Source organism: Phoenix dactylifera, chromosome 12, assembly GCF_051530095.1.
Source record: "Phoenix dactylifera cultivar Ajwa chromosome 12, Ajwa_hap1_PhDact_Kaust_v1.1, whole genome shotgun sequence".
Lineage (NCBI taxonomy): Eukaryota > Viridiplantae > Streptophyta > Magnoliopsida > Arecales > Arecaceae > Phoenix > Phoenix dactylifera.
Window position 1 is genome coordinate 24,677,457 of NC_143201.1, and position 25,421 is coordinate 24,702,877.

General features: G+C 39.5%; 1 protein-coding gene across 1 annotated transcript; it reads left to right on the forward strand.

Annotated features, from left to right (window-relative positions):
• The first annotated feature begins 191 nt into the window (after positions 1 to 191).
• LOC103719820 (E3 ubiquitin-protein ligase SINAT5-like) lies at positions 192 to 25,289 on the forward strand. The gene is made up of 3 exons (XM_039130215.3): positions 192 to 793; positions 23,871 to 24,257; positions 24,468 to 25,289. The coding sequence occupies exons 1-3, from the start codon at positions 548 to 550 to the stop codon at positions 24,828 to 24,830; spliced, it is 996 nt and encodes a 331-aa protein (XP_038986143.3). The 5' UTR covers positions 192 to 547; the 3' UTR covers positions 24,831 to 25,289.
• Positions 25,290 to 25,421: the final 132 nt, after the last annotated feature.

A 25,421-nucleotide genomic window follows, 5' to 3' on the forward strand; every position in this document is an offset into this window, starting at 1 on the left:
TTATTTTTTTTTATTATAAATCGTTGTAATACTTTTATTTTAGAAATTATTTTATTACTAAAAATTTTAAAAATTTATATTGAGATAAATAACGGCAGTTATAACTGCTATAATGATCGGTAATGGCTTTGGCGAAAGGTCGTTATAAAGGAATAATGTATTATTTAAAACCAGGGCTCATTCTCCCTTCCGTTTCATTATTCCCCTACTATCCTCCTTTATTCTCAAATTACAAAAAACAGTAACAAGATAGAAGTAACGAGGTCTATTTTTGGTTGGATTCGTTCGATTTAGTTCTGCCTGGTTCCCTTTCTCTTCTTCATATTTTTGGCTCCAATTTATATATATATCGACGGCGATCAGCGTATTCCAGGTTACCCCGTCACAGGCAGAGCCACAAAGGGAAAGCTCCTACGGTGGCGGTTCTCGTTTCTGTCTCCTTCGCCGTTCCATTCCTTCCCGTCCCGTCCCAATCCGTTTCTTTCTCCCTTCTGGAGAGAAGAAAGGAGGGGGAGGAGAGCGTGGAGAGGGGGGAGAAGTGAAGGGGATGATGGAATTGGACAACATTGAGTGCATCTCGTCGTCGGACGGGATGGACGACGAGGAGGGTGCCGCCCACCATCTCCCCCACCACTTCTTGAAGCCCCACCATGGCGGCAGCGGGAACGGCGTCGGCGTCGGCGTAGTAGGAATCGGGGGCATCCCGGCGCCGGTCATCACGCCAACGACCAGCGTGCACGAGCTCCTCGAGTGCCCCGTCTGCACCAATTCCATGTACCCTCCGATCCACCAGGTTGGCTCCCACTTCTTGATTTTTGTGTCTGTCCCCAGTTGTGAGGGGAAGTTTGATTTCTTGGCTTTCTTTTCCGAGCGGGATGGAATGGTTTAGCGATCTAAAGATCTGATCTTTTCCACCTTTATTGGATGCCGAAGGGATATATCTTCTTTTTGGATGCCCATTGAGTTGTTCCGGGAGGCGGATGTGGAATTGTTTAGGGATCTTGATGGGCGTTTTTGGTGTTTCTTGATTTTTTTTTTTGCTCCTCTTATATTTTGCCCGTTTCTTTTCAATATGGCATTTTGGTTTACTCTCTATTTGCGAACATGACTGGTAAAAAAATATCGGTTTGTTTTCTTCTCTTTTTCTTTCTTTCTTTTGGTCTGAATGTAGGTTAAAAGTTCGATTTATCTTACGTTTCCGTTTCTTTTTCTTTTTGTAATGTTATGGAAATCTTGATTTTGGTAGTTTGGGCATGTGGATTTGGAAGCCATGTGAATATTTGTCATCTAACTTTATTGCTTGATGCAATAACTTTGAGTCTATATAATTCACGTTTGTCTTCTCCCTTTGGTCCGTTCTTTAGATTTCTGGGTCCATTTTTTCAGCCTAGAGTTTGTTTGAGGGAACATGCTTCAAATAGCTCATCTTTTTAAAAGCGATATCACACTGGGTAATCTTTCTGTTGAACAGACTAAATCCAATCATCAATCATTGATTTACTGTTTGACAGCTTTTTCTTGTTAACAGTTGGGTATTCATGCTTTTTTCCTGCTGTGAAATTGGATTGAATAATGTTTTATAGAAGTTTGGTAATTGCAAATATTGTGGAGGAAATTTGCTTTTAAGCACAAGATATCATGCTATACATTTTCCCCGGGTATTTAGGATCTGGACTAATTTGCTTTTCTTTTCATTTGCTTCCTGTAGCTTTATGTTAAGGATCTTGTTTTAAAGGATTTTTCTAAATGTTTTTGTTAAGTTAGGAGCTTCCCCATCTGATTATTAATTTTCAAAAAATAATTGAGTTTGGTGTTTCTCTGAATAATGCTTGTTTTGTTTTCTTTTTATTTTTCTTGTGGCAGTTCTTAATGCATGGTTGCTGGTTTGGTCATCACCTTTAGTGGTGATTAACTGTAGATCTGTTATGCTTGCCTTGATGATCTCTCCGTCTTTAGACCTGTATGATGCGCTAAGAGAATTTGTTCTTTAATTTCGTAATTTCATAGTTAGATTTGAAACTGTTTAAATATTGTTGTTCGTAAAATCTTGGGACAGGATACTTCATTTACTTATTTTTTGAATCATGTTTATAGCTAGAATACATATCTTTGATTGCTAGTTGTGATTCTAGGTTTTGACACTTGCACTATCAAAGGTTTCTAAAATTTTCGCTAGAAAAATGTGGTGGTGCATGAATTTGAGTTAACAGATGTTAAAAAGCTATGGTAATTTTGGTTGGAATCTTATGGACAGCAAGCTTAAGGAGCTTAATTTCACTGCATAAACTCCTACAGTATAAACCTAAATATGGGGGTTGATTCATTTTGGTTAATGGAAGTATGCTGAGATTTGCTTTGCACTGGGCATTTTCAGGAATCCACAAGTAATGGATGCATGCATGTCGGGTTTTTATTCCAGTGAGGCTGTTTGGCTTATGCATCGTATTGAAAGATGATTGTGTTTCTTAGTATCAAACCTTGACTTCTTCCCTCTTTTTCAAGCATTCTTTTGTCTGGGGTAAACTTGGAAGGTTGCTCAGTCGAATGAGCTCGAACTTGAAGTGCCCACCAACTCTAGTGGGGTGATATTAGTTGCTGGGTTGGTCATAACATATTTCCAAACTCTAATCAATCATGCAGTGACCCTTAATTTACCCTATATAGATAAGATAAGGCTTGTTGGTCTAGTTATCAAAATTTTTATGGATAACATTTTTAAATTTAGGGAAGTCGGTGTTGGGATCCATAGCGGTCAGCGGACAGGTTGGTACGGTACAAATTCAGTATCATACCGACACACGGTATGCTTGAGTATGCCGGTACCGTACCGATATCTTTGTGTCTTTGGATAACCAAGGCATGTGGAACCTAAGATCTGCAATGTGGGGGAGGCAGTACCTGGGGCAGCAATTTTACAACAGAGTATGGACCTTAGAGAAAAGCTTATTTTATATACATATTAAATAAGAAAATTTAATTTCTTATTCTATTTTTTAGATAAAAAATATAAAATAATACAATCAATTATATATATTTAAAATACAACATACATATCGATATCTAAGATCTCTACGAGCGGCGATGCCCCTCGTAAATGTCCGGATCATAAGCACAGTCAGGAGGCACATCAACCCATCCCTTTAAACAAGCAGCGTTGTAGTCTTGTATGTTCATTCCATAAGGAATGCGCTCCGGATTATAAGTATTCTCGAATCTCTCGCTAAAGCTTTAGTTCTGAGAGATGACTTCTGGTTGATAAATAGGCTGATAAAATGGATGTAAAGAAGCCCATCCAAATAAGCCGACAACAAAATCCAACTCGTAAGATGCTCCGGTGTGTAAGGTAGTAGCTACCGGAAGATACTTCTGATGCACCATATCCATATCCGTATTCGTATGGGTCATAGGCTGCATGTGGCTACGGATAATAGAATTTAGTATATGATTTGAAATTTGATATATATCTATGGATCCTACTCCATATGCGAAATTATCTGTAGCTGCATCATATCCTCCTGAATGGCCTCAAGGAGTCTATCTTCTATATGCAATCGGATCCTCGTGGGCTTCACCAGATCGTGCACCGTGGTCCCTATTCTATGTAGTATGCGTAAACTGGGACTCACTAGTGAATTGAAGACCATCCTGCAATTTTCTCATAAACGGTGGTCTCATGTCCACTTTTTTTTCTGGCCAGCAGATATATGACCACAAGAATTGCTACTTCTGGTTTCTGAATTTGAGTGAACTGGCTCCCCCTCCACACTCTTCACTGGGGCTGCAGGTGCCTTTTATTTTTTTTGGTGTATTGGGCAGCTACCTGCTTATCCTTTGTACCACTCGCTGCTTGCTTACCCTTCGTGCTACTCTCTGCCTGCTTATCCTTCGTGCTTCTCTTTGTCTGGCTATATTGGGAGGATGTATGTCGCCTACCGGACTGAGTCGACCGGATAGTGTAGTAGCCTCGTCTAAGCATCTCTCGATCATATCTCTGAGAGGATGTCTTGGACAAGGAGTCATGTGGTGACCGGCTCTCCTATGACTGTGGCTGATCAGTTGGAAAGATGTGTGGAATATTATTCTTTGCCACTGCCCTGCATCGATCCTAGTCTCGCTGGCTACGAAATTGGCCGGTCTTGGAGGTAATCCTCGCTCATCAAATTTCGGCTCTGGCTGCTGGCCCGCAAGCCATCCAATCATAGGATCATCCTCATCATCAACAAAAGCATTATGGATCGGATCTGCATACTTTAGCTTCATTTTCTCTTGAATGTACTTCAACTTAAATCTCAGATTGTAGTGAACATATAGAAGGTTGTTGAGGCGCTTTTGTGTCAAACAATTTTTCTGCTTGCTGTGGATGAGGACAAAGGTGGACCAATTGCGCTCACGGCCATTCGAGGAGACCGTCTAGGAGAGGATTCGAATGGCTATCCGCTTAAGATTTTTTGCGGACAAACCAAAATAAATCTACCATTCAGCTGCAAAAACATTAAAAAAAAATTATATATAAGATAATATCATACTAGTAACTATTTGACATCAGATAAATGTCCTCCTGATGTATAATATACTTGGATTCATACTTTTTTTTACTTATGATAGCTGCCGAGACTCCAAAGCTATCAATTCCCTCTCTAAATATATGGGCCTGTGCAAAAGAACCGTATTGTAATATGTTAATAACTGAAGATACTAGTTAACTTACACATGCCACTTAACTTATCTTTTTTAGACAGGGTTGCAATTTTTGGATCAGGCTCCATCTTGTAAATTACATTACGCAGAGCAACCAGAAGTTCATCGTTCATATCGATTCTAGCTATGGTGTACTGCAATCGAGGATTCAAGTAGTATGTTGCAGATAGAGTTCGTTATGTCTTAGTAAAATTGTACAAGTACAAGAACAATCAAATTTTCAATATTCTTGGTTACCTGCTAGATGCAAGTCCCTACTCATCTAGTAGTCCCATTGCTGTTCAATGATGCTGATGTACTTTTGGGTATACATCGGATCGCCTTCTTGATTTGAATCTTTGCCCTCTCCAACATGTGATATAAGAAGCTCATCTGGGGGCACCTCTCGCTATCACGATCGGAAGTACTTCATACAATGGTTTGATAGCCTTCATTATCATAGTGACCTGTTGTCAGAATGTCTGCCTCGTCATCAAGTCTTCGACAATGCTCTCTTTAGTATCGACCCTCGCATATCTACTTTTTTGTCATTTGGAACTGACAAACATCTGACGTAGGGCTGCTTTCTTCTCAAAAATGTTATTAAGTGCAACGTAGTTGGTAGCAAACCGTGTACTCCTGGTCTCAAAATCTCTTCTCTTGCATACATTTTCATTAGTGAAAGGATATAAATATATTTAGTGATGGTTTGGGCTGTCTTCACTGTCTGTTGCACCCTATAAATTTTTGTAATATCCATCAATATGACGTTGATACAATGTACAACACATGGGAGCACATGGGATCTAAAAAATGAGGTCGCCGCTCCATCAAGATGTTTCCGGCAGCCTTATATTATGGCCCATATCAGTGATGACCTACACGATATTTTTCTCTCCTATCTGATCAATCACCTCCTCCATCAATTTGAGGATGTACATGGCATTATGCATCTAATTAGAAGCATTAACCGACTTGTGGAAGAAAGCCTTCATATCATAATATGTTAAAGAGTTGATAATGCTCTGCCTAGTAGGACCGATCCAACCATCATACATCATTGTCAATCTATATGTGGGCCACATGCTCTTGTATGAGGCAATTCATATCTTTAGATCATTTTTATTATTATCAAGAAGCTCATCGTAGATGTACTTCAGGCTAAGAGGATCTACACTGCGACCACACTAGGACCGATAGCCTATATGGAGGAAATGACAGGCCTATAGTACGTACTTTCTGGTACATTCACTGGGATGTTGCTGAAGTGGAACCAGGATCTAATAGCTCGCTACATATCCTTCTTGTGGAGTGATTGATTAAAACTCCATTTGATTTTGATGAGCTCAAAGCATTTGAGTATATCTTGTGATTACTAATGAATTCAATAGAGTGTTTCAGTGAAAATTCTGTCCAAGTGTCTCTAGATTTGGTTCATAGTATTTTGGATAAGTTAAGAAGTCTGCTGAACCAAAGTCTGAGACTCGAGTCGACTCCCGAGTATCACGAGTCGACTCCAAGCGTATCAAGTTCACTGGCACGAGCTCGAGTCGACTCCAGACTAGTACGAGTTGACTCCGACTGAGAACAGAAAGAAGAACAGAAAGCCTCATCTCAGAACCTGTCAACGAGTCGACTCCTGAAGTGCGCGAGTCGACTCCAATGTTCAACGAGTCGACTCCAGGGTAGTAAGAGTCGACTCCAAGAGGTACACAAAGAAAAGGTCAGAGAGCATTTTATGGACTCTGAGATTCGAGTCGACTCCCGAATACGCGAGTCGACTCCGAGACTGTGCGACCATCGACAGACAGAAAACCATGTTACTGCCTCTGAGATTCGAGTCGACTCCCAGACAGCTCGAGTCGACTCCAAGACAAGCTTCACGTCAAAAGGCAGAAGACCAACTTTCGGAAATTGAGAGCCGAGTCGACTCCAAGGAAGTTCGAGTCGACTCCAAGACTGGATGAGCCAAAAGACAGAGAATCGGGAGTTCGGGCTCTGAGATTCGAGTCGACTCCAAGGACAGTCGAGTCGACTCGAGTGGACAAAATTCAAAATTGGATCCACGGACTTCTGTGGATGAGCCGACTCCAAAATTGCCAGGTCAGCTCCAGAAGTTGGCGAGTCGACTCCGGGTCAAGACGAGTCGACTTCCAGTCGTGACGGCAACTTTAATTCAAATTTGGAACAGTTGCCGAGTCGACTCCGGAAAAGCTTGAGTCGACTCCCGCTACAGCCGAGTCGACTCCTGATCGCGCGAGTCGACTCCAACCCACCAACGGTCATATTGTCAGGCTGCGCAGAGTGTGCAGAACGGACAGAAAAAGCAGTGTAACGGCTAGTTTCCGTGGGGGTTGGCTTAAATAGCCACAGAAGACTGTAGCAAGGTAGAGAACAACCATTCCACTCCAAGCATTCAAGCTTTCAACTTTGCAACTTGTTCTTCAACGAAAAAGAGGGAAGATCTGCAATAACTGCATCCAACTACATCTTCTCAACATTAAAAGCTTCCTCCTCCTGCACTCAAGTCTTCCACTCTTTCAAGAGGAGACCAGAAGTTCAAGAAGCCATTCCTCATCTCCGATCTAAAAGCGTTTGAGGCTTCTTAACTTCATTTATTGTTCATATTGTTTTTATCTGCTTTTTGAGAAGCTGTTTTCTGTTTTCTTTTACACACTGTATTTACTTGGTTCAATCGGGGGATTGAATCAAGGGGATTAAGGTTGGTTGGTGAGCCAAGTTAAAACCAACGTGTGTAAGGGTTTGATTGTGAGCCCGGAAAAACAATCGGGGTTGGTTCTAGTCGGTGAGCCTGGAAAAACCGACCGAGTTCGTTGTGAGCTCGTAAAACAACAAGTTTGGTTGTGAGCTTGCAAAACAACCGGCTGTAATCCAAGGGGGTTATAGTGAATTCCCAAGAAAAACTTGGGGAGTGGACGTAGGAGCAAGGGGTAGCTCCGAACCACTATAAAACTCTGTGTTTGCATTGGATTGTCTCTTCTCTTCTTCCTCTCACATCACTCACAGCACTTAGCATTAATTAAATAACTTGCAATAGTTTTTAATTAATCATCCATAACCTTTTAATTATCCAAATTAATTTAAAACCCAATTCACCCCCCCTCTTGGGTTGTCTATCTGGGCAACAAGTGGTATCAGAGCCAAAAACTCTTCCACTCAAGAGTTAAAAGATCAAAATGACAACCCCATTTGGATCTTCTCACATTGAGGGTCAGTCCACCCAAAGACCCCCTTTCTTCAATGGATCCGACTACTCATACTGGAAGGCTAGGATGAGAATATTCATCCAAGCCCAAGACTATGAGATGTGGACCATTGTAGTGAATGGCCCATACATCCCATCCACATATGTAGAGGGTGTTAAGGTACCCAAATTAGAAAAGGATTGGGATGAACATGACATGAGGAAGGCACAATTAAACTCTAAAGCTATGAATGTGTTTTATTGTGCCTTAGACCGTAATGAATTCAATAGGGTTTCAACTTGTAATTCTACAAAAGAAATTTGGGACAGACTTGAAGTGACCCATGAGGGCACGAATCAAGTCAAGGAATCCAAAATAAACATCTTGGTTCATAAATATGAACTATTTAAAATGGATTCAAATGAAACAATCACATGCATGTTCACTAGGTTTACTGATATTGTCAATGGCCTAAAAAGCCTTGGCAAGAACTATACTAACAGTGAGCTTGTCAGAAAAATTCTTCGGTGTCTACCAAGGTCGTGGGAAGCTAAAGTGACGGCAATCCAAGAAGCCAAGGACTTGAACAAGCTACCACTTGAGGAGCTTCTTGGATCCCTTATGACGCACGAGCTCACCATGAAACAACACAACGAGGAAGAGTCCTCCCATAAGAAAAAGGTAATAGCTTTAAAATCTACTTCATCTAACAAAGACTTATCTTGCAGTAGCAGTAGTGAAGAAGAAGAAGATGAGGAAGATGGTGGTGAGGCACTTCTTGTGCGCAAGTTCAAGAAATTCATCAACCACAAGAAGTCCTATCATCAAAGGAGAGGCCCCTCAAATTCCTACCGCAAGGACAAAGGTAAGGAAAGAGAAAATGAGGGGATTGGGTGCTATGAGTGCAAAAAGCCGGGACACATCAGAGCTGAGTGTCCCTTACTAAAGAAGGGCAGCAAGTACAAGAAGAAGAAGAAAGCCCTTGTCACCACCCTATCGGACTCCGACGCATCATCTTCATCATCGGATGAAGAACAAGAAGAGAAGGCCAATTTCTGCTTCATGGCCAACGAAAACGAGGTAACTTCCGATACGCATTTTGATTTTACATTTGATGAACTTTATGATGCGTTTAATGAATTAATGATTGAATATAAGAATATAAATGTTAAAAACAGAGAACTAAAAGTAACTAACCAAACTTATATTCATAAGCATGATTCATTAATTAAGGATAAAGATAATCTTACCAAAGAAAATCTAGAACTTAAGACAAGCAACCAACTCTTAATTAAGAAGACTAACAACTTAACGAAAGATAATGAAAAACTAACTAAGGCACTTTCAGAACTTAAAAACCATAAACAAATCTTAAACAAGGATCTCACAAAAGAACTAAATGATTTAAAAGCAGAAAATCAAACATTAACTAAAGAACTTGGAAAATACAAACCTTTAGTTGAAAGGTTTACGTATAGTTCTGAAAAGTTAAATATGATACTTAATAATCAACGAGCCGTATTTAATAAAGCGGGTTTAGGATATAAACCAAGAAATAAACAAAAACTTCTTAGTAACTTCTTTGTTAAAGCTGGAAAAACTAAAATTAAGAAAATAACTTGCTTTTGTTGTGGTACAGTAGGTCATAAAGCAAATGTGTGTAATTTTAGGAAAAGTAAAACTAAAAGAAAAATTAAAAAGGTATGGGTTCCAAAAGGAACCAATTTGACTAACCATGAAGGACCCAAGAAAACTTGGGTACCTAAGATGACATGATTTGCTTGTGTAGGAGTGTCTTGCAGCCAAAGTCAACAAAAACTGCTGGTATTTGGATAGTGGCTGCTCAAGGCACATGACGGGTGATAAAGATCAATTTTTCACCCTTGAAGCTAAGAAGGGAGGTGCTGTGACGTTTGGAGACAACAACCAAGGTCACATCATTGGTATTGGTAAAGTTCAAATCACCCCTTCTACTTTTATAGATAATGTTAGATATGTTGATGGTCTTAAGCATAACTTGTTAAGCATTAGTCAATTATGTGATAAAGGATATGATGTTATGTTTAAACCATCACTATGCATTATAACAAATCCTAATGATAATAGTTTAGTTTTTAAAGGAATTAGACGTGGAAATGTATATGTTGTAGACCTAGAAGATCTTGCAAAACATAACCAATGTCTAGTTGTAAATGAAACTAAAGATAATGATGCTAGTTGGTTATGGCACCGTAAGTTAGGTCATGCAAGCATGGACACAATAACTAAACTAGTTAAAAGAGACTCCGTGATAGGTTTGCCAAAATTAAAATTTGAAAAGAACAAAATATGTGAAGCATGTCAATTTGGCAAACAATCTAGGAACTTTTTTAAATCCATAAAATGTGTCTCTACTTCTAGGCCTCTAGAATTACTACACATGGACCTATTTGGTCCAACTAGAACAACAAGCCTAGGTGGAAATAAATATGGTCTAGTTATAGTAGATGATTACTCTAGGTACACATGGGTCATGTTTCTAGCGCATAAGGATCAAGCATTTTCTATGTTTAAGAAGTTCCATAAGGAAGTAACAAATGCTAGAGAGTCTTCAGTCATAGCCATTAGAAGTGACCATGGTACCGAATTCGAAAATCAATTATTTGACGAATTTTGTAGTAAAAAGGGGATAACCCATAATTTTTCTGCACCTAGGACACCACAACAAAATGGAGTTGTGGAAAGGAAGAATAGAACACTAGAGAAAATGGCTAGGACTATGTTATGTGAAAGTAACCTCCCTAAGTACTTTTGGGGAGAAGCCATTAATACCTCTTGTCACATATTAAATAGAGTTTTATTAAGACCCATTATAAAGAAAACACCTTATGAACTTTGGAAAAACAGAAAACCAAAAGTTAATTACTTTCATGCCTTTGGATGTAGGTGTTTTGTACATAATAATGGAAAAGATAATCTAGGAAAATTTGATCCTAAATCTGATGAAGGAATATTTTTAGGTTATTCTACAACTAGTAAAGCCTATAGAGTCTTTAATAAAAGAACCCTAGTTATAGAAGAATCTATACATGTTGTTTTTGATGACTCTAGTGACATCTCATCTAGTAAGAAGGTTAATTTTGATGATGATGTTGAAATACTTGAAGAAAAGATAGATGAGATGGGATTACAAGATGATAATCAAAAATTGATTGAAGAAGCATCATCAAGCCAAGAGCCTATTGTGGATCATGGGCTAACAAAAGCTTGGAGGTATGCTCACGGGCATCCTAAGGAACTCATTCTAGATGATCCATCTCAACCGGTTAGGACTAGAGCTTCACTTAGAAATTTGAATAACCATCTAGCTTTTGTTTCACACTTTGAGCCCAAACATATAGAAGAAGCCGAAAATGATGTAAATTGGATAAATGCAATGCAAGAAGAACTAAACCAATTTACTAGAAACAAAGTGTGGGATCTAGTAGAGAGGCCTTCTGAATATCCAATTATAGGTACAAAATGGATATATAAAAATAAGCTAGATGAAAATGGAATTGTTATAAGGAATAAGGCTAGACTAGTGGCAAAGGGTTATAATCAAGAAGAAGGCATAGATTTTGATGAAACCTTTGCTCCCGTAGCTAGACTTGAGGCTATTAGACTATTATTAGCATATGCATGCTCTAAGGATTTCAAACTATTTCAAATGGATGTAAAAAGTGCATTTTTAAATGGGTATATTAATGAGGAAGTGTATGTAGAACAACCTCCTGGTTTTGAAAATCATCAATACCCTAATCATGTGCATAAACTGAACAAAGCACTTTATGGATTAAAACAAGCACCTAGAGCATGGTATGAGAGACTTAGTAAATTCCTATTAGAACATGAATTCTCTAGGAAAAATGTAGACACAACATTATTTCTGAAAAAGCAAAACAAAGATATGTTATTAGTACAGATTTATGTTGATGATATCATTTTCGGTGCTACTAACAATCGCCTCTGCGAAGAGTTTGCTGATTTGATGCAGAGTGAGTTTGAGATGAGCATGATGGGAGAGCTGAACTACTTCCTAGGGCTTCAAATCAAACAATCTGAAGGAGGAATCTTCATCAATCAAGCAAAATATATCAAGGAGATGCTCAAGAAGTTTGATATGGAGGGAAACAAGTCAATCAGCACCCCCATGAGCTCATCATGCAAATTAGATCAAGATGAATCAGGTAAATCTGTAGATCAAAAACTTTATAGAGGTATGATAGGATCTTTACTGTATCTTACTGCAAGTAGACCTGATATTATGTTTAGTGTGTGCATGTGTGCTAGATATCAGGCTAATCCTAAAGAATCACACCTAGCTGCAGTTAAGAGAATTTTTAAATACTTAATAGGAACTAAGAACATAGGGCTATGGTACTCTAAAGAATCTAGCCTAAACTTAATAGGATACACAGATTCAGACTTCGCTGGATGTAAGCTTGATAGAAAAAGTACCAGCGGGTCTTATCAATTTCTAGGAGAAAACTTTATCTCATGGTTTAGCAAGAAACAAAACTCGGTTGCATTATCCACTGCTGAAGCTGAATATGTGGCAGCCGGGAGTTGTTGTGCTCAAATCTTGTGGATTAAACAACAATTAGAAGATTATGGCATTAAACAAGATAAAATTCCCATTAATTGTGATAATACAAGTGCCATAAATCTAACTAAAAATCCAATTCAACATTCAAGAACTAAACACATTGAGATAAGACATCACTTCATAAGAGATCATGTATTGAATGGTGATGTGACACTCCAATTTGTTTGTACTGATAATCAATTAGCAGATATTTTTACAAAACCCCTAAGTGAAGAGAGGTTTAGTGTGCTTAGGAGGGGATTAGGAGTGATTGATCCATCCTAGTGGTGGTTTTCACTAGAATAATTGATTTTGATGATTACAATGTGGTTAAAATAGAGTTTCTTTTCAATAATCATCAAATCAGATCATAATTAGGTGATTTTTCCTCATTTGGCACGATTATAGCATGAGTTTTAGGTGCGTGCCAAAGTTAGAGACGACTCGAGTAAGTTTCAGAGCCGGCTCCTAAGGGGGAGTCGACTCGCGCATTTGCGGGAGTCGACTCGCAAAGATGGCAGCTGAGGGGGAGTCGACTCGCACATTGTCGGGAGTCGACTCGAAGTCTACAGGCGCATAAGGAGAGTCGACTCGCGCATATTCTGGAGTCGACTCGAGGTCGAGTCGACTCGAGGTCGAGTCGACTCGCGACTCAGGGGAGTCGACTCGCAGTCGGGATCCGACTTTTTAACCCTAGGTTTGTCGTTTCGCAAACACTTTTCTTTCAAGCCGCCACTGTTCAAAAAGCCCTAGAGCCGACTCCTAGGTCGTCCCCGATCGTCTCCAACCTCTGTTCGGTCGATTTTTCACCGGTTCTTAGGGTTTTCGTCCGTTCCTAGGTCGTCTCCTGTCCGTCCCGAGTCTCCTCCGTCGACCTTTCTCCGTCCTTTAGGTGTTTCTTCCCGTTTAGGTCAAGATGCCTCGTAAGACCGTGGTTAGGAAGAGGTCCCGTCCCGAGGCCGGTCCCGAGCGGCGCTCCAAGGCGCGGCACGATCCCGCGAGGGAACCACCTTCGGCTCGTTCCCCGCCTAGGGCGGTTCCCGCAAGGCCGTTGGCCGGGAAGGCCGTCACCACCGGGAGGTATGTCGACTTTGACTATCTCTCCCGGGAAGGGTTCACCATAGGTGATAGGCTTAGAGCCCAGGGCCTAGAGTACTTCCTCACTTTGGACCTTCCCACTTACCCTGGCCTTGTTCAAGAGTTTTATAGTACCGTCCATCGGGGAGATGGAGGTATCGAGGGCACAGTAGTAGGTGTCCCTGTGCGTGTCACGGAGGATCTCATTGCCCACATCCTCCACCTTCCATTAGTAGGGGTGGCTCCCGCACACCCTGAGGATAGAGTTGAGGCCCTTACGGTCGTCTTAGGGCATCCACCTCAGTCCCCCCTAAACGAGGTATCTGCTAGCTCACTTCCTATTGAAGTGAGAATCCTTTTGAGTATTCTGTCCAGGTCCATCTTCCCTAAGACAGGAAGATTTGATTTTGTAAATGAGAGGGACCTAGCTATTATGTCTTACATTCTTCAGGACACCCCGGTCAACTTCCCCAAACTCATCTATAGGTATATGTGTGAGCCCCTAGATAGACCTAGGCTCACCCTCCCATACGGCATGATTTTTACTCTTCTCTGTAGGGAGTACGAGATTCCCATTCCTGAGAGGGAACCCTCTCGTGCATTGCGATGGACAGATCGCTTGTGTACGGGGACCATGCACAGGATGGGGTTTCGGAAGAGAGAGGGGGTATGGGTTAGGAAGTCTACCCTCACCGCTCAGACCACCAGACCTTCACCCAGTCCTGAGCCCGATTCAGACTACCCAGACCTTCCAGACCATCCAGACCTTCCATCCACTCCTCCTGCTCCTACCACCTCCGCCGGACCTTCCTCCTCGGCACCACCCTCTATGGCGGTCCGGATTGATCCTGAGCAGCTCCGGGAGCTGCGACAGGAGATAGTCAGAGAGGTGAGGGATGAGCTGCTTCGGGAGCTCCGAGGTGCGGTGCCTGCTCCCACTCCTGCACCCGTATCTTCTCAGTTGGTCCCTTCCTTGACAGCCGTGACTGACATGACGGCTCATGTACGGGAAGAGATCTACAATGTCCGGAGTTTGGTCCAGGCCCAGTTCCACAGCATGAGTGAGGTCACGAGCTCCACTCGACAGATGCGAGAGGAGATAGGTCGTGACATGCACACCACCACCGAGGGGGCCGAGCGCTTGTCGAATGTACTCATCGACAAGCTGGACGCACTTCAGACATCGGTGACTGGGCTTCAGGCGTCGGTGACAGAGCTCTCCACTACACATAGCAGAGCCACCACGTCTATCATCACACAGCTTGGCCATGTCACAGATGCAGTCACCCTCCTCATGGAGCAGAGCCGATTGAGAGGAGGAGCACCATCCTCGAGAGGAGGAGCCACATCCTCGAGAGGAGGAGCCACATCCTCCAGAGGAGGAGATGCATCCTCGAGAGGGGGAGCTTCATCCTCGAGGAGGACATAGATGTGTTTGAGTTCTGTTTTGTATTGTTTTACTTTACTTATTGTATGCTCAAATCTACTTCAATTCATATCAATACAATGAGTAGACATCTTATCTTCAATTATGTGCCATTTGATGATTGGTTGTGCCATTGATTGTGGTTGATTACCTCCTTTTTGGTATGATGACAAAAAGGGGGAGAAATATGTATAAAATGTGTAAAAGGGGAGAAATATGAAAAAAAATATGTAAAAGAAATCAATGGAAATAAATAAAAAGATAAACTCTTAAAAACACACACAAATTTGTTCTAAGTGGATTCGGTACCTCGAGGCTCATTATCTCTCTTTTGGGGCTCCTAATGGAGTAATCTCCAGAATCTATTCAAGGGATATTCGGAGATTAGCTGAATCCTACTCAAGAACAAATTGACAGATTTTCCCTCTAAAAACAAAAAATTCAGTTCAAAAACTTCAAAGCATTAAAAGGAAATTCAGAGAATCAAAACATAGTTGAATGCATATGTTGAGGGGGAGAATCTGAATTTTAATCAAGCTAAATCATTAATGACATATAAGCCAAACAATTGATTGCATAATATGAAGGCTTATATAATTCCAAATGAAAGGGGGAGCTTTAACTCCGAAATTTGTTGTTTCACTCCTTTCAAACTTGGATAAATTAAATTATCAGACATTTGAATTCATTTATGGATTTTATTTCATTATTTATTGAGCAAGTCATTTTACATATACTCAAAGTTTTGTCATCATCAAAAAGGGGGAGATTGTGGAGTGATTGATTAAAATCCCATTTGATTTTGATGAGCTCAAAGCATTTGAGTATATCTTGTGATTACTAATGAATTCAATAGAGTGTTTCAGTGAAAATCCTGTCCAAGTGTCTGTAGATTTGGTTCATAGTATTTTGGATAAGTTAAGAAGTCTGCTGAACCAAAGTCTGAGACTCGAGTCGACTCCCGAGTATCACGAGTCGACTCCAAGCGTATCAAGTTCACTGGCACGAGCTCGAGTCGACTCCAGACTAGTACGAGTCGACTCCGACTGAGAACAGAAAGAAGAACAGAAAGCCTCATCTCAGAACCTGTCAACGAGTCGACTCCTGAAGTGCGCGAGTCGACTCCAATGTTCAACGAGTCGACTCCAGGGTAGTAAGAGTCGACTCCAAGAGGTACACAAAGAAAAGGTCAAAGAGCATTTTATGGACTCTGAGATTCGAGTCGACTCCCGCAATACGCGAGTCGACTCCGAGACTGTGCGACCATCGACAGACAGAAAACCATGTTACTGCCTCTGAGATTCGAGTCGACTCCCAGACAGCTCGAGTCGACTCCAAGACAAGCTTCACGTCAAAAGGCAGAAGACCAACTTTCGGAAACTGAGAGCCGAGTCGACTCCAAGGAAGTTCGAGTCGACTCCAAGACTGGATGAGCCAAAAGACAGAGAATCGGGAGTTCGGACTCTGAGATTCGAGTCGACTCCAAGGACAGTCGAGTCGACTCGAGTGGACAAAATTCAAAATTGGATCCACGGACTTCTGTGGATGAGCCGACTCCAAAATTGCCAGGTCAGCTCCAGAAGTTGGCGAGTCGACTCCGGGTCAAGACGAGTCGACTCCCAGTCGTGACGGCAACTTTAATTCAAATTTGGAACAGTTGCCGAGTCGACTCCGGAAAAGCTTGAGTCGACTCCCGCTACAGCCGAGTCGACTCCTGATCGCGCGAGTCGACTCCAACCCACCAACGGTCATATTGTCAGGCTGCGCAGAGTGTGCAGAACGGACAGAAAAAGCAGTGTAACGGCTAGTTTCCGTGGGGGTTGGCTTAAATAGCCACAGAAGACTGTAGCAAGGTAGAGAACAACCATTCCACTCCAAGCATTCAAGCTTTCAACTTTGCAACTTGTTCTTCAACGAAAAAGAGGGAAGATCTGCAATAACTGCATCCAACTACATCTTCTCAACATTAAAAGCTTCCTCCTCCTGCACTCAAGTCTTCCACTCTTTCAAGAGGAGACCAGAAGTTCAAGAAGCCATTCCTCATCTCCGATCTAAAAGCGTTTGAGGCTTCTTAACTTCATTTATTGTTCATATTGTTTTTATCTGCTTTTTGAGAAGCTGTTTTCTGTTTTCTTTTACACACTGTATTTACTTGGTTCAATCGGGGGATTGAATCAAGGGGATTAAGGTTGGTTGGTGAGCCAAGTTAAAACCAACGTGTGTAAGGGTTTGATTGTGAGCCCGGGAAAACAATCGGGGTTGGTTCTAGTCGGTGAGCCTGGGAAAACCGACCGAGTTCGTTGTGAGCTCGTAAAACAACAAGTTTGGTTGTGAGCTTGCAAAACAACCGGCTGTAATCCAAGGGGGTTATAGTGAATTCCCAAGAGAAACTTGGGGAGTGGACGTAGGAGCAAGGGGTAGCTCCGAACCACTATAAAACTCTGTGTTTGCATTGGATTGTCTCTTCTCTTCTTCCTCTCACATCACTCACAGCACTTAGCATTAATTAAATAACTTGCAATAGTTTTTAATTAATCATCCATAACCTTTTAATTATCCAAATTAATTTAAAACCCAATTCACCCCCCCCTCTTGGGTTGTCTATCTGGGCAACACTTCTTCTTATCTTTCTTCAGTATTGTGTTAACCCTCTGCTGCTTCGAATCTCTGCTGGAGAAGACATATGGATCTAAATTATAAATTGCTGCTTCGAGTGGAATCTCTCTAGATGTCTTTTTTTTTGCTACCAAAAGCCTCCAGCATAATAAGACCACCGCCTTTGTTGATGGCCTCTCTGACTGAGGATATCCTTTTGAACTTTAGATTTGTCTTGTTGCTAGCAAAACTGGAACCCGACTCATAATATGAGGTCCCAAATTGAGCCCTATGCTTGACCACCTCATCCCGTTGCCACTGATCATTTAGGCTCGCGCCTGCATGGCAGTTTGGATCGTGTTTTCTCATCATCTGAAGCGGACGTCTCCTTTGACTTCTTAGAGTGATAGGAAGGTGGCTCTGCCGCTTAGCGGTCCACCTCTGCCTTCTTCTTAGAAACCTTCTCTTTTGCTACTCTGAAATCAGCGAAGTGCTTCTTCATTAGCTGCTGAATTTTTTGTGGGCATTTTCAGTACATATATATGTCGGGGTAACCACCAACTAAATGTTGCTTCAATCTGATTATCCCTCTTTTTTTAAACTCTATGTTGTACCAGTTGCACTTCTAATAGTCCTGACTCGAGAGCATTTATTCATGATTTCAACCAACGTCACGCTCTGGCACCTTCTTTTTTCTTGATGGTTCTATTCCTGTAGGTTTATCAAGTACGTTAGCTTATCAATTATTTAAAAATAGCAAAATTTTATTATGATAAATATAATTTTTTATCTCAGAAAATACATCTGATTTATCTAATACATAATATGAATATTTCATATTTATTTATTTATTTATTTATTTTTAATAATTTCTAAATTTAAAAATATGTTTAATATCATAAATTTTAAAAAAATATTTTCTACTTTAGAAATTACTTCTAAATTATGTAATATGTTTTTTTTATAATTTTTGGTATTAATTATGTATTTTTAATTATTTTAAATTTAATTTTTTTAAATATAAATATTTTAAAAAATTAATTTCAGCTCAGATTCATATAGAACCCAGTAATGGAAGCTACATATATTTTTATAGGCCCATGAACATGCATCAAAGGCTACTTATTTCTCATTTTTTTTAAAATTTAGGCCTAAGCTATTGTGAGCATGATCGCATCAAAATTTGAATAAATGAATACCAAATTTTGCTGGAGAGTAGCTTGCATGCCCCTAAATACACTTCTGATTTTACAGCTATTTTTTGGATTCTATGTTGTATATTTTTCATATTTTTAATACGAAAATATTTTTTTAATTTTTAAAAATATATATAATACAAAAATTAAAAAAATTTATGTCGTTGTATAGATCATCCATAGATCTCCAACATATAATAAAATCAAGCCTAAATTAAAAATTTTGGTATGATCTTTCTTATTTTGCAAATTTCGACCTATTTTTTCAAGCCAAAAAAAATTAGAGAGAAAGAGATAGGAGAGAGGAAGCACACCTTATTCCAGCACTTTTTTTTAACAAAAAGAAGTAGAGAGGGAGGGGGCCTGGTTCCGAACCGGGTCGACTCGGTGCAAATACGGTTCGTACTGAGTTCCAATGGATTCGGCCAGTTCCGAATGGTTCCGGCCGGTTCGGTTCGGTTCGGGCCTTTTTCGGTCAGGTCCGGTCGTTTCGGAATTCGTTCCGGCCTGTTCGGGACCGGAATTGATTCCAATAGGCGAACCGACTCGGTTCGGTACGGGCCGAATCGGGCAGTTCGGTCCAGTTCGGCCTACCTTGTGTCAACAGGCTGACATGTGAGACTGGTTTTATATTGTTTTAGGCTGGATTGCTGGTCGGGCCTGTTGAAATTTGGGATCTGCTTGGTTTGGATCTGGCTTATTGATGTTCCTAATTAAGAAGGATATTATTTGTTACTAATTTTGCATGTTTTTGACTTTATCCTGTCTCTAGCTGGTATATGCATGTATAATTGTACAAAACACATGCCAACCAAAGAATGTCATGCTACTGTGAGCAGACTTATGGTCAACAAAACAACTGATTTCAGTTTGCTTTATATATTCAGAAAATATTCAATTATGAATAACTCAGATATCACTATCTTGTTACAAAATGACAGGTATAACCACCAGAAAACTATAAATCATATGCAACAATCTCAACATAACTTAACATAAGGTACAAACACCAAGCAATAACTTAAACAAATAAAACATGGGCTTTTTGCATATATACCCCTATAAATATGGCTTATTGCATATGTACTCTTTGAAAGGTCGCTATTTTGCATATGTACCCAATGTCCCTCCAGTAAGATTTTTGACTTACGGTGTAAATAAATAATTATGTTAAGTGTAAAAGGATAAAATTATCCTTTTGCGTTAAACCCCTGTCGAAAATTTAACGTTCAATCTATACCATAAAAGAGTCATATCTTTGTAATTTTTTTTCAGGTTATTAATGCAAAACAGTAATCAAGTTATTCTACATTCAATATAGTTACTACATACATAATATAAATGCACTTATGTTTTCTCAAACAAAACAAAATGGTACGTGAATCTATTTAAGCTACTAAAGAATTGTCTACTTCATCATATTTTACTTATCTCTAATATATATATATATTTATACACACACACACATATATATATATTCAACTACAATTTATTAACAGATGCCTACTATGTAAATTTCCGTATTCAATATCAATTTATTTTGCATAAAGGAGATTCTATGTGATGATTAAGTAAAATTCAAATGGTTGAAACAAATGTCAACCAGTCAACTCTTAGACGAAAATATATTGACGAACATTCAAAGAATATATGTCAAAGTAGGCGAGGGGAATTCAAGTTCTTGCTGATCCCTTGAATGTGCCATTCATGAATAGCACGATTTCTCAAATCAATAGGTTCAAGACTAAGCTTGGACTTAGGATTAAGATTATAACTGTTGCCTTACTGAAGTTGGTTGGGCCTCTGGCTCGATATTTCCCTTAAAAAATAAAATGGATATAAACTCAAGCTATCCATGGAATTTCGAGGATGACATGTACTGCACAAGCTTTGGTAGATTATACCCCCACTCTACATTTCTTCACTTTGCTAAAGGCGACTTAAGTGAAAATTTAGAAAAGGATTTAAGTACTGGTGGCACAGGGCATGCCAGCGAATGGCCGGCATTGCACGTATCATGTTCTGCTGTGCCATGCCAACTAAATGCTTACCCAATGTTGGTGCAATATTAGGGCCGCACGCATGCTGACTGGAATGAGTCAGTAATTAAAACCTGGACTTTAAAACAATCTGTTAAGATATAAATATCTCAGCATCAAATGAATTTATAGATTCCACTAGATGTTCATTGTATATTCGTTCTTTTTGTCAACAATTAGAGCTCAGCCATCAAAAATATCTTTGTTAGTTTTCTTTTCTTTAAAAATCTTCTTCAATCTTGAGTACTTAATCATAGATCTGAAATTCTTTGGAAGAATCTTCGCTTATGAACAGCAAATTATGGGTCATCACAAGTTTAGAACACAAGGGTTCTTAGATATGATTCTCAAACCCCTCATTTTTCTTTTCCTCAAAATCTTGCAAAATTCTTTTTTGCAAGACAAGGAAACTAAGACATGGTTTCCTTCCACTACATCCATTTAGGCTTTTACGCATCCTCCTTGAAACATCTTTTATCCACCCTCATGTGAGGTTCATCCATCATCATCCAGTAGCTAACATCCCAGACTGTGCCATACGTACCTCATAACTAGTCAATGAGACACAATTGAAGTGGTTGGCCACTTCATAAAGCTTAATTTCCCAAATTACATAAAGACTTGAAACTTAACAATCGATAAAAGAATGGAAACTACCACTATTTCATATTTAAATTGAATCACCCTTTCACACAGAACTAAAAAGGGGAGCAGGTTACATGTCAGCAATTGGGACGGCTCTGATTTGTCATACCAGTCACCAAAACCTTGTTTATGCTTTCACAAACTTTATTAATCATAGAATCTTGCCTTTTTAGATAAAAGATTCTCCTTGTCCAAGTCACGCTTTGGGATTCCAATAAAGTGAGAATGCAATCCTTCACATAATAGGCCACTATCATGAGGATTTTATCGTCAAGAAGCGAACAAAATCTGAATTAATAACACGAGTATGTGCTACAAGGATATAAAGATAGGCAAACTAAAGACCAGCTTATGAAGCTCTTAAAATTGCAGGTCAAGGGCAACAACAAATGATCCTTTTTCTTAGAATTATTAGGCACAATGCTGGTCCGCCCATGTAATTATAGACAACAATCATGCATGAGTGCGTATGGAGAAAATAGAAAGACATGGGGTTAGAAAGCAATCTTAAGAATAAACAGTACTAGTTATTCTAACTGACAGCTTGCTTGATATACATGCTCATAACAAAATTGACAATTAAGCAAAATTAAATAAACATTCTAATCATCATTGCGAACTTTAAGATTGAGTTTGAAGGCAAGCCTGAGTCTAATTAGAAAGTTGTGTGATTGCCGTATGCTTATCTGGAACTATGGAAAACTTTATAAGAACAGTTACATTGGCAATGTGCATGGATAACAATTACTTAATATATTCAAGAAATTTTAGGGGCTAATCAGATAGGAGAGTTGACTGAATGATATCTGTAGGATGCCCTACTGAAAATAGGGGCTTGGATTAAGATGCTTAAAATCATTTTTGGATGGGTCAAAAGAAGTATCAAAAAGTCAAACCATATCTTCTATTGTAATACAAATATCATGTGCTGCGTGCTGCCTACTGTTGAATCCCATTCTGAACAAGCTCCATTTTATAACAACTATATCATATTGATGCTTCTCATCCACAAAAAAAAGAAGAAGAGAGAATTATGCTAGAAAAGATAGAATGGATGCATTACGTCCAGTTATAATTTCCTCTTGATTAGATGAACATTAATGTGGCAAAGCAAGTTATTAATATAGTGACATTTAATTAGTGAGGCAACAAAGGGGCATCAATAGCATTTCTCATGTCGAAGATCTGATTTAAACTCTCCCTTATGGATAATCATCTCTTTAATTACATATAATATCATGCTAAAGAGATCAATGCATGGCTGGGACAGTTGAGAAATAAGTTCTGTCTATAAAGAAATTAATGCATATATGTTGTATCTAGGTAAAGGTTGTGTGCATTTATCAGTTTCCAGAAATATCTTGTGGCACCACCTATAGAAACAGCCTAAATCTTTCTGCATTCTACAGCTTTGCCGTCATGTTGTCTCATTAAAGTTCTCATTAAGTTCCTTCCTACTAACAAACAGTTGAGATCATTTGGTTTCCCAAATATACAAAATTGTCATCTCCTTTCCTCTTATTTAAGTCCCTTCTAACTTTCAAAATCACAATTGAACTCATTATTCAAGACACTTACATTTGGAGCATGTGCAAGACCCTAGTATATGGTAGTAGGAAGGTTGGTTATTATAGTATGATTGAAGTTTTCATTTTTTCGAAAAAAAAAATTCTCCATGTGTCTTTCTAAGCACATAATAACTGGTATACAATTTCAGAATATGTGAGTTATAGGCATCATAGCAGTCCAATAATCTGGATCTGTAATTGAATTTTGGTTTGGGTCCACCAGGTACTTATGTGGGAAAACACTATGATCCTTTAATAGCATCTACATGTTGATCATTTTCTATTAGTTTTATGCTTTTGATTGTTCTTTTTTTTAGATTTATGCTTTATGATGCCAGAAAATCATTTTTTCATCAGTACAACAAATCACAGGACATCTTATCTTGATGAACTGTATGTTCTCATTCATGGCAGAAAATTTTTGATCTTACTAGAACTTGAATTACTGATTATTAAAAATAATTAGACACTTCTGGACCATAATTTCCTTTATAGAATAATTTAATTATGTAGTAGATCCCTCAATGTACTTTCTTTCAATTAAATAGTACTATATTGTTTAAATTTAGTTTATCATGAACTATGCCTATATTTTTCATTTTCTTGACACATTTAAATTATCACCTGCATCCTCTAACAATACATTGTTGTATTGAAAATTCTCATATCAAGACAATGCTACTTACAATGCTATGAAAAGGGTCTAGTGAAAATATGAGGTATCTTGGTATTATTTATTGTGAAATTCTGCCATGTCTGGGGCGACTGTTGGTGCATCATAAAATTTCTCCCATACGTAATCAACTAAGTTTAGCTAGTCAGCAATTTTTTGCAGTGCCACAATGGGCATACTCTATGTTCGACCTGTAAGTCAAGGGTGCATAACAGGTGCCCTACTTGCAGACAAGAGCTTGGAGACATCAGATGTTTAGCGTTGGAGAAGGTGGCTGAATCACTTGAGCTTCCTTGCAAGTATTTCTCACTAGGTTGCCCAGAAATCTTCCCATACTACAGCAAACTCAAGCATGAAGCCCTGTGCAACTTCAGACCATATAACTGCCCATATGCTGGGTCTGAATGTTCTGTTGTTGGAGATGTTCCTTTCCTTGTTGCACATTTAAGGGATGATCACAAGGTTGATATGCATACTGGCTGCACATTCAATCATCGTTATGTGAAGTCTAATCCTCGAGAGGTTGAAAATGCCACCTGGATGCTAACTGTAAGTATTCTCACATGCTTTCAGTTTGGCTTTGGGTTGTATGTGCTCATGTTTTTTTTGTTGAAAAAGTACTCCAAAACGGCATTCTTTCAACTAATTGTTCATGCAATGTGCTTGCTTGCATGGTATGCTATTTGATGTGGCATTCAGAAAAGTTTCCATATTGGTACTATAACTAAAAATCAATTTCATCTGTTCTAAAATCTCCAGGTGTTCCACTGCTTTGGGCAATATTTCTGCCTGCACTTTGAGGCCTTTCAGCTTGGGATGGCTCCGGTTTACATGGCATTCCTCCGTTTCATGGGGGATGAGAATGAGGAAAGGAACTACAGGTACAGCCTCGAGGTTGGTTCTAATGGCAGGAAGCTCATATGGGAAGGCACTCCTCGGAGTATCCGTGACAGCCACAGGAAAATTCGGGACAGTCATGATGGCCTCATAATCCAGAGGAATATGGCACTCTTCTTCTCGGGGGGTGATAGGAAGGAGCTGAAGCTACGGGTTACGGGCCGAATATGGAAGGAGCAACCAAACCCTGATGCTGGAGTGTGCATACCCAATCTCTGTAGCTGATAGTTATGAAGGTGTGTGCAATTTGGGTGTTACTTTAATTGGGTTTGTATTTGGATCTCCTTTGCCTAAGTTGTCGTTTGCTGTCAGCTGACATAGTTTGATTGCACCAGTTAGATTATCGATAGGGAGCAAGACATAACGGGAAAGATCTTAAACAATGCTGATACTGGGACTTGAGCTCTGGTTAAATGGTTAATAAATTTTCCCCGCCAACTACTGCTTTGGCTTATGTGGAATTTTGGGTCCTGAGTTCATATCTGTATTTACCGGATGCAAAAGATTGGATGAGTCATCTTTCTTAGAAAGCATATATTTTTCTTATGATTTTTGTTTAGTGCAGATAAGCACAAAGTTATTTGGATTATCTAGCCCTGTTCTAGACAAGTTTGATTGTAGCATGGTTCAACGATCATTATATGATCACCCATAGTTGCAATTTATGGTCGAATTATTGTTGAAGCTGCAGTTGTCGACCATCATTTTTGTTTGCCTTCGAGTTCCGCCAACCATATGGTGCGTGATGTTGATACGAGTTTACCAAATATCAGCATGCTACTTGTGTGAGAGGATGCGGTCTACCCTATTTAAACT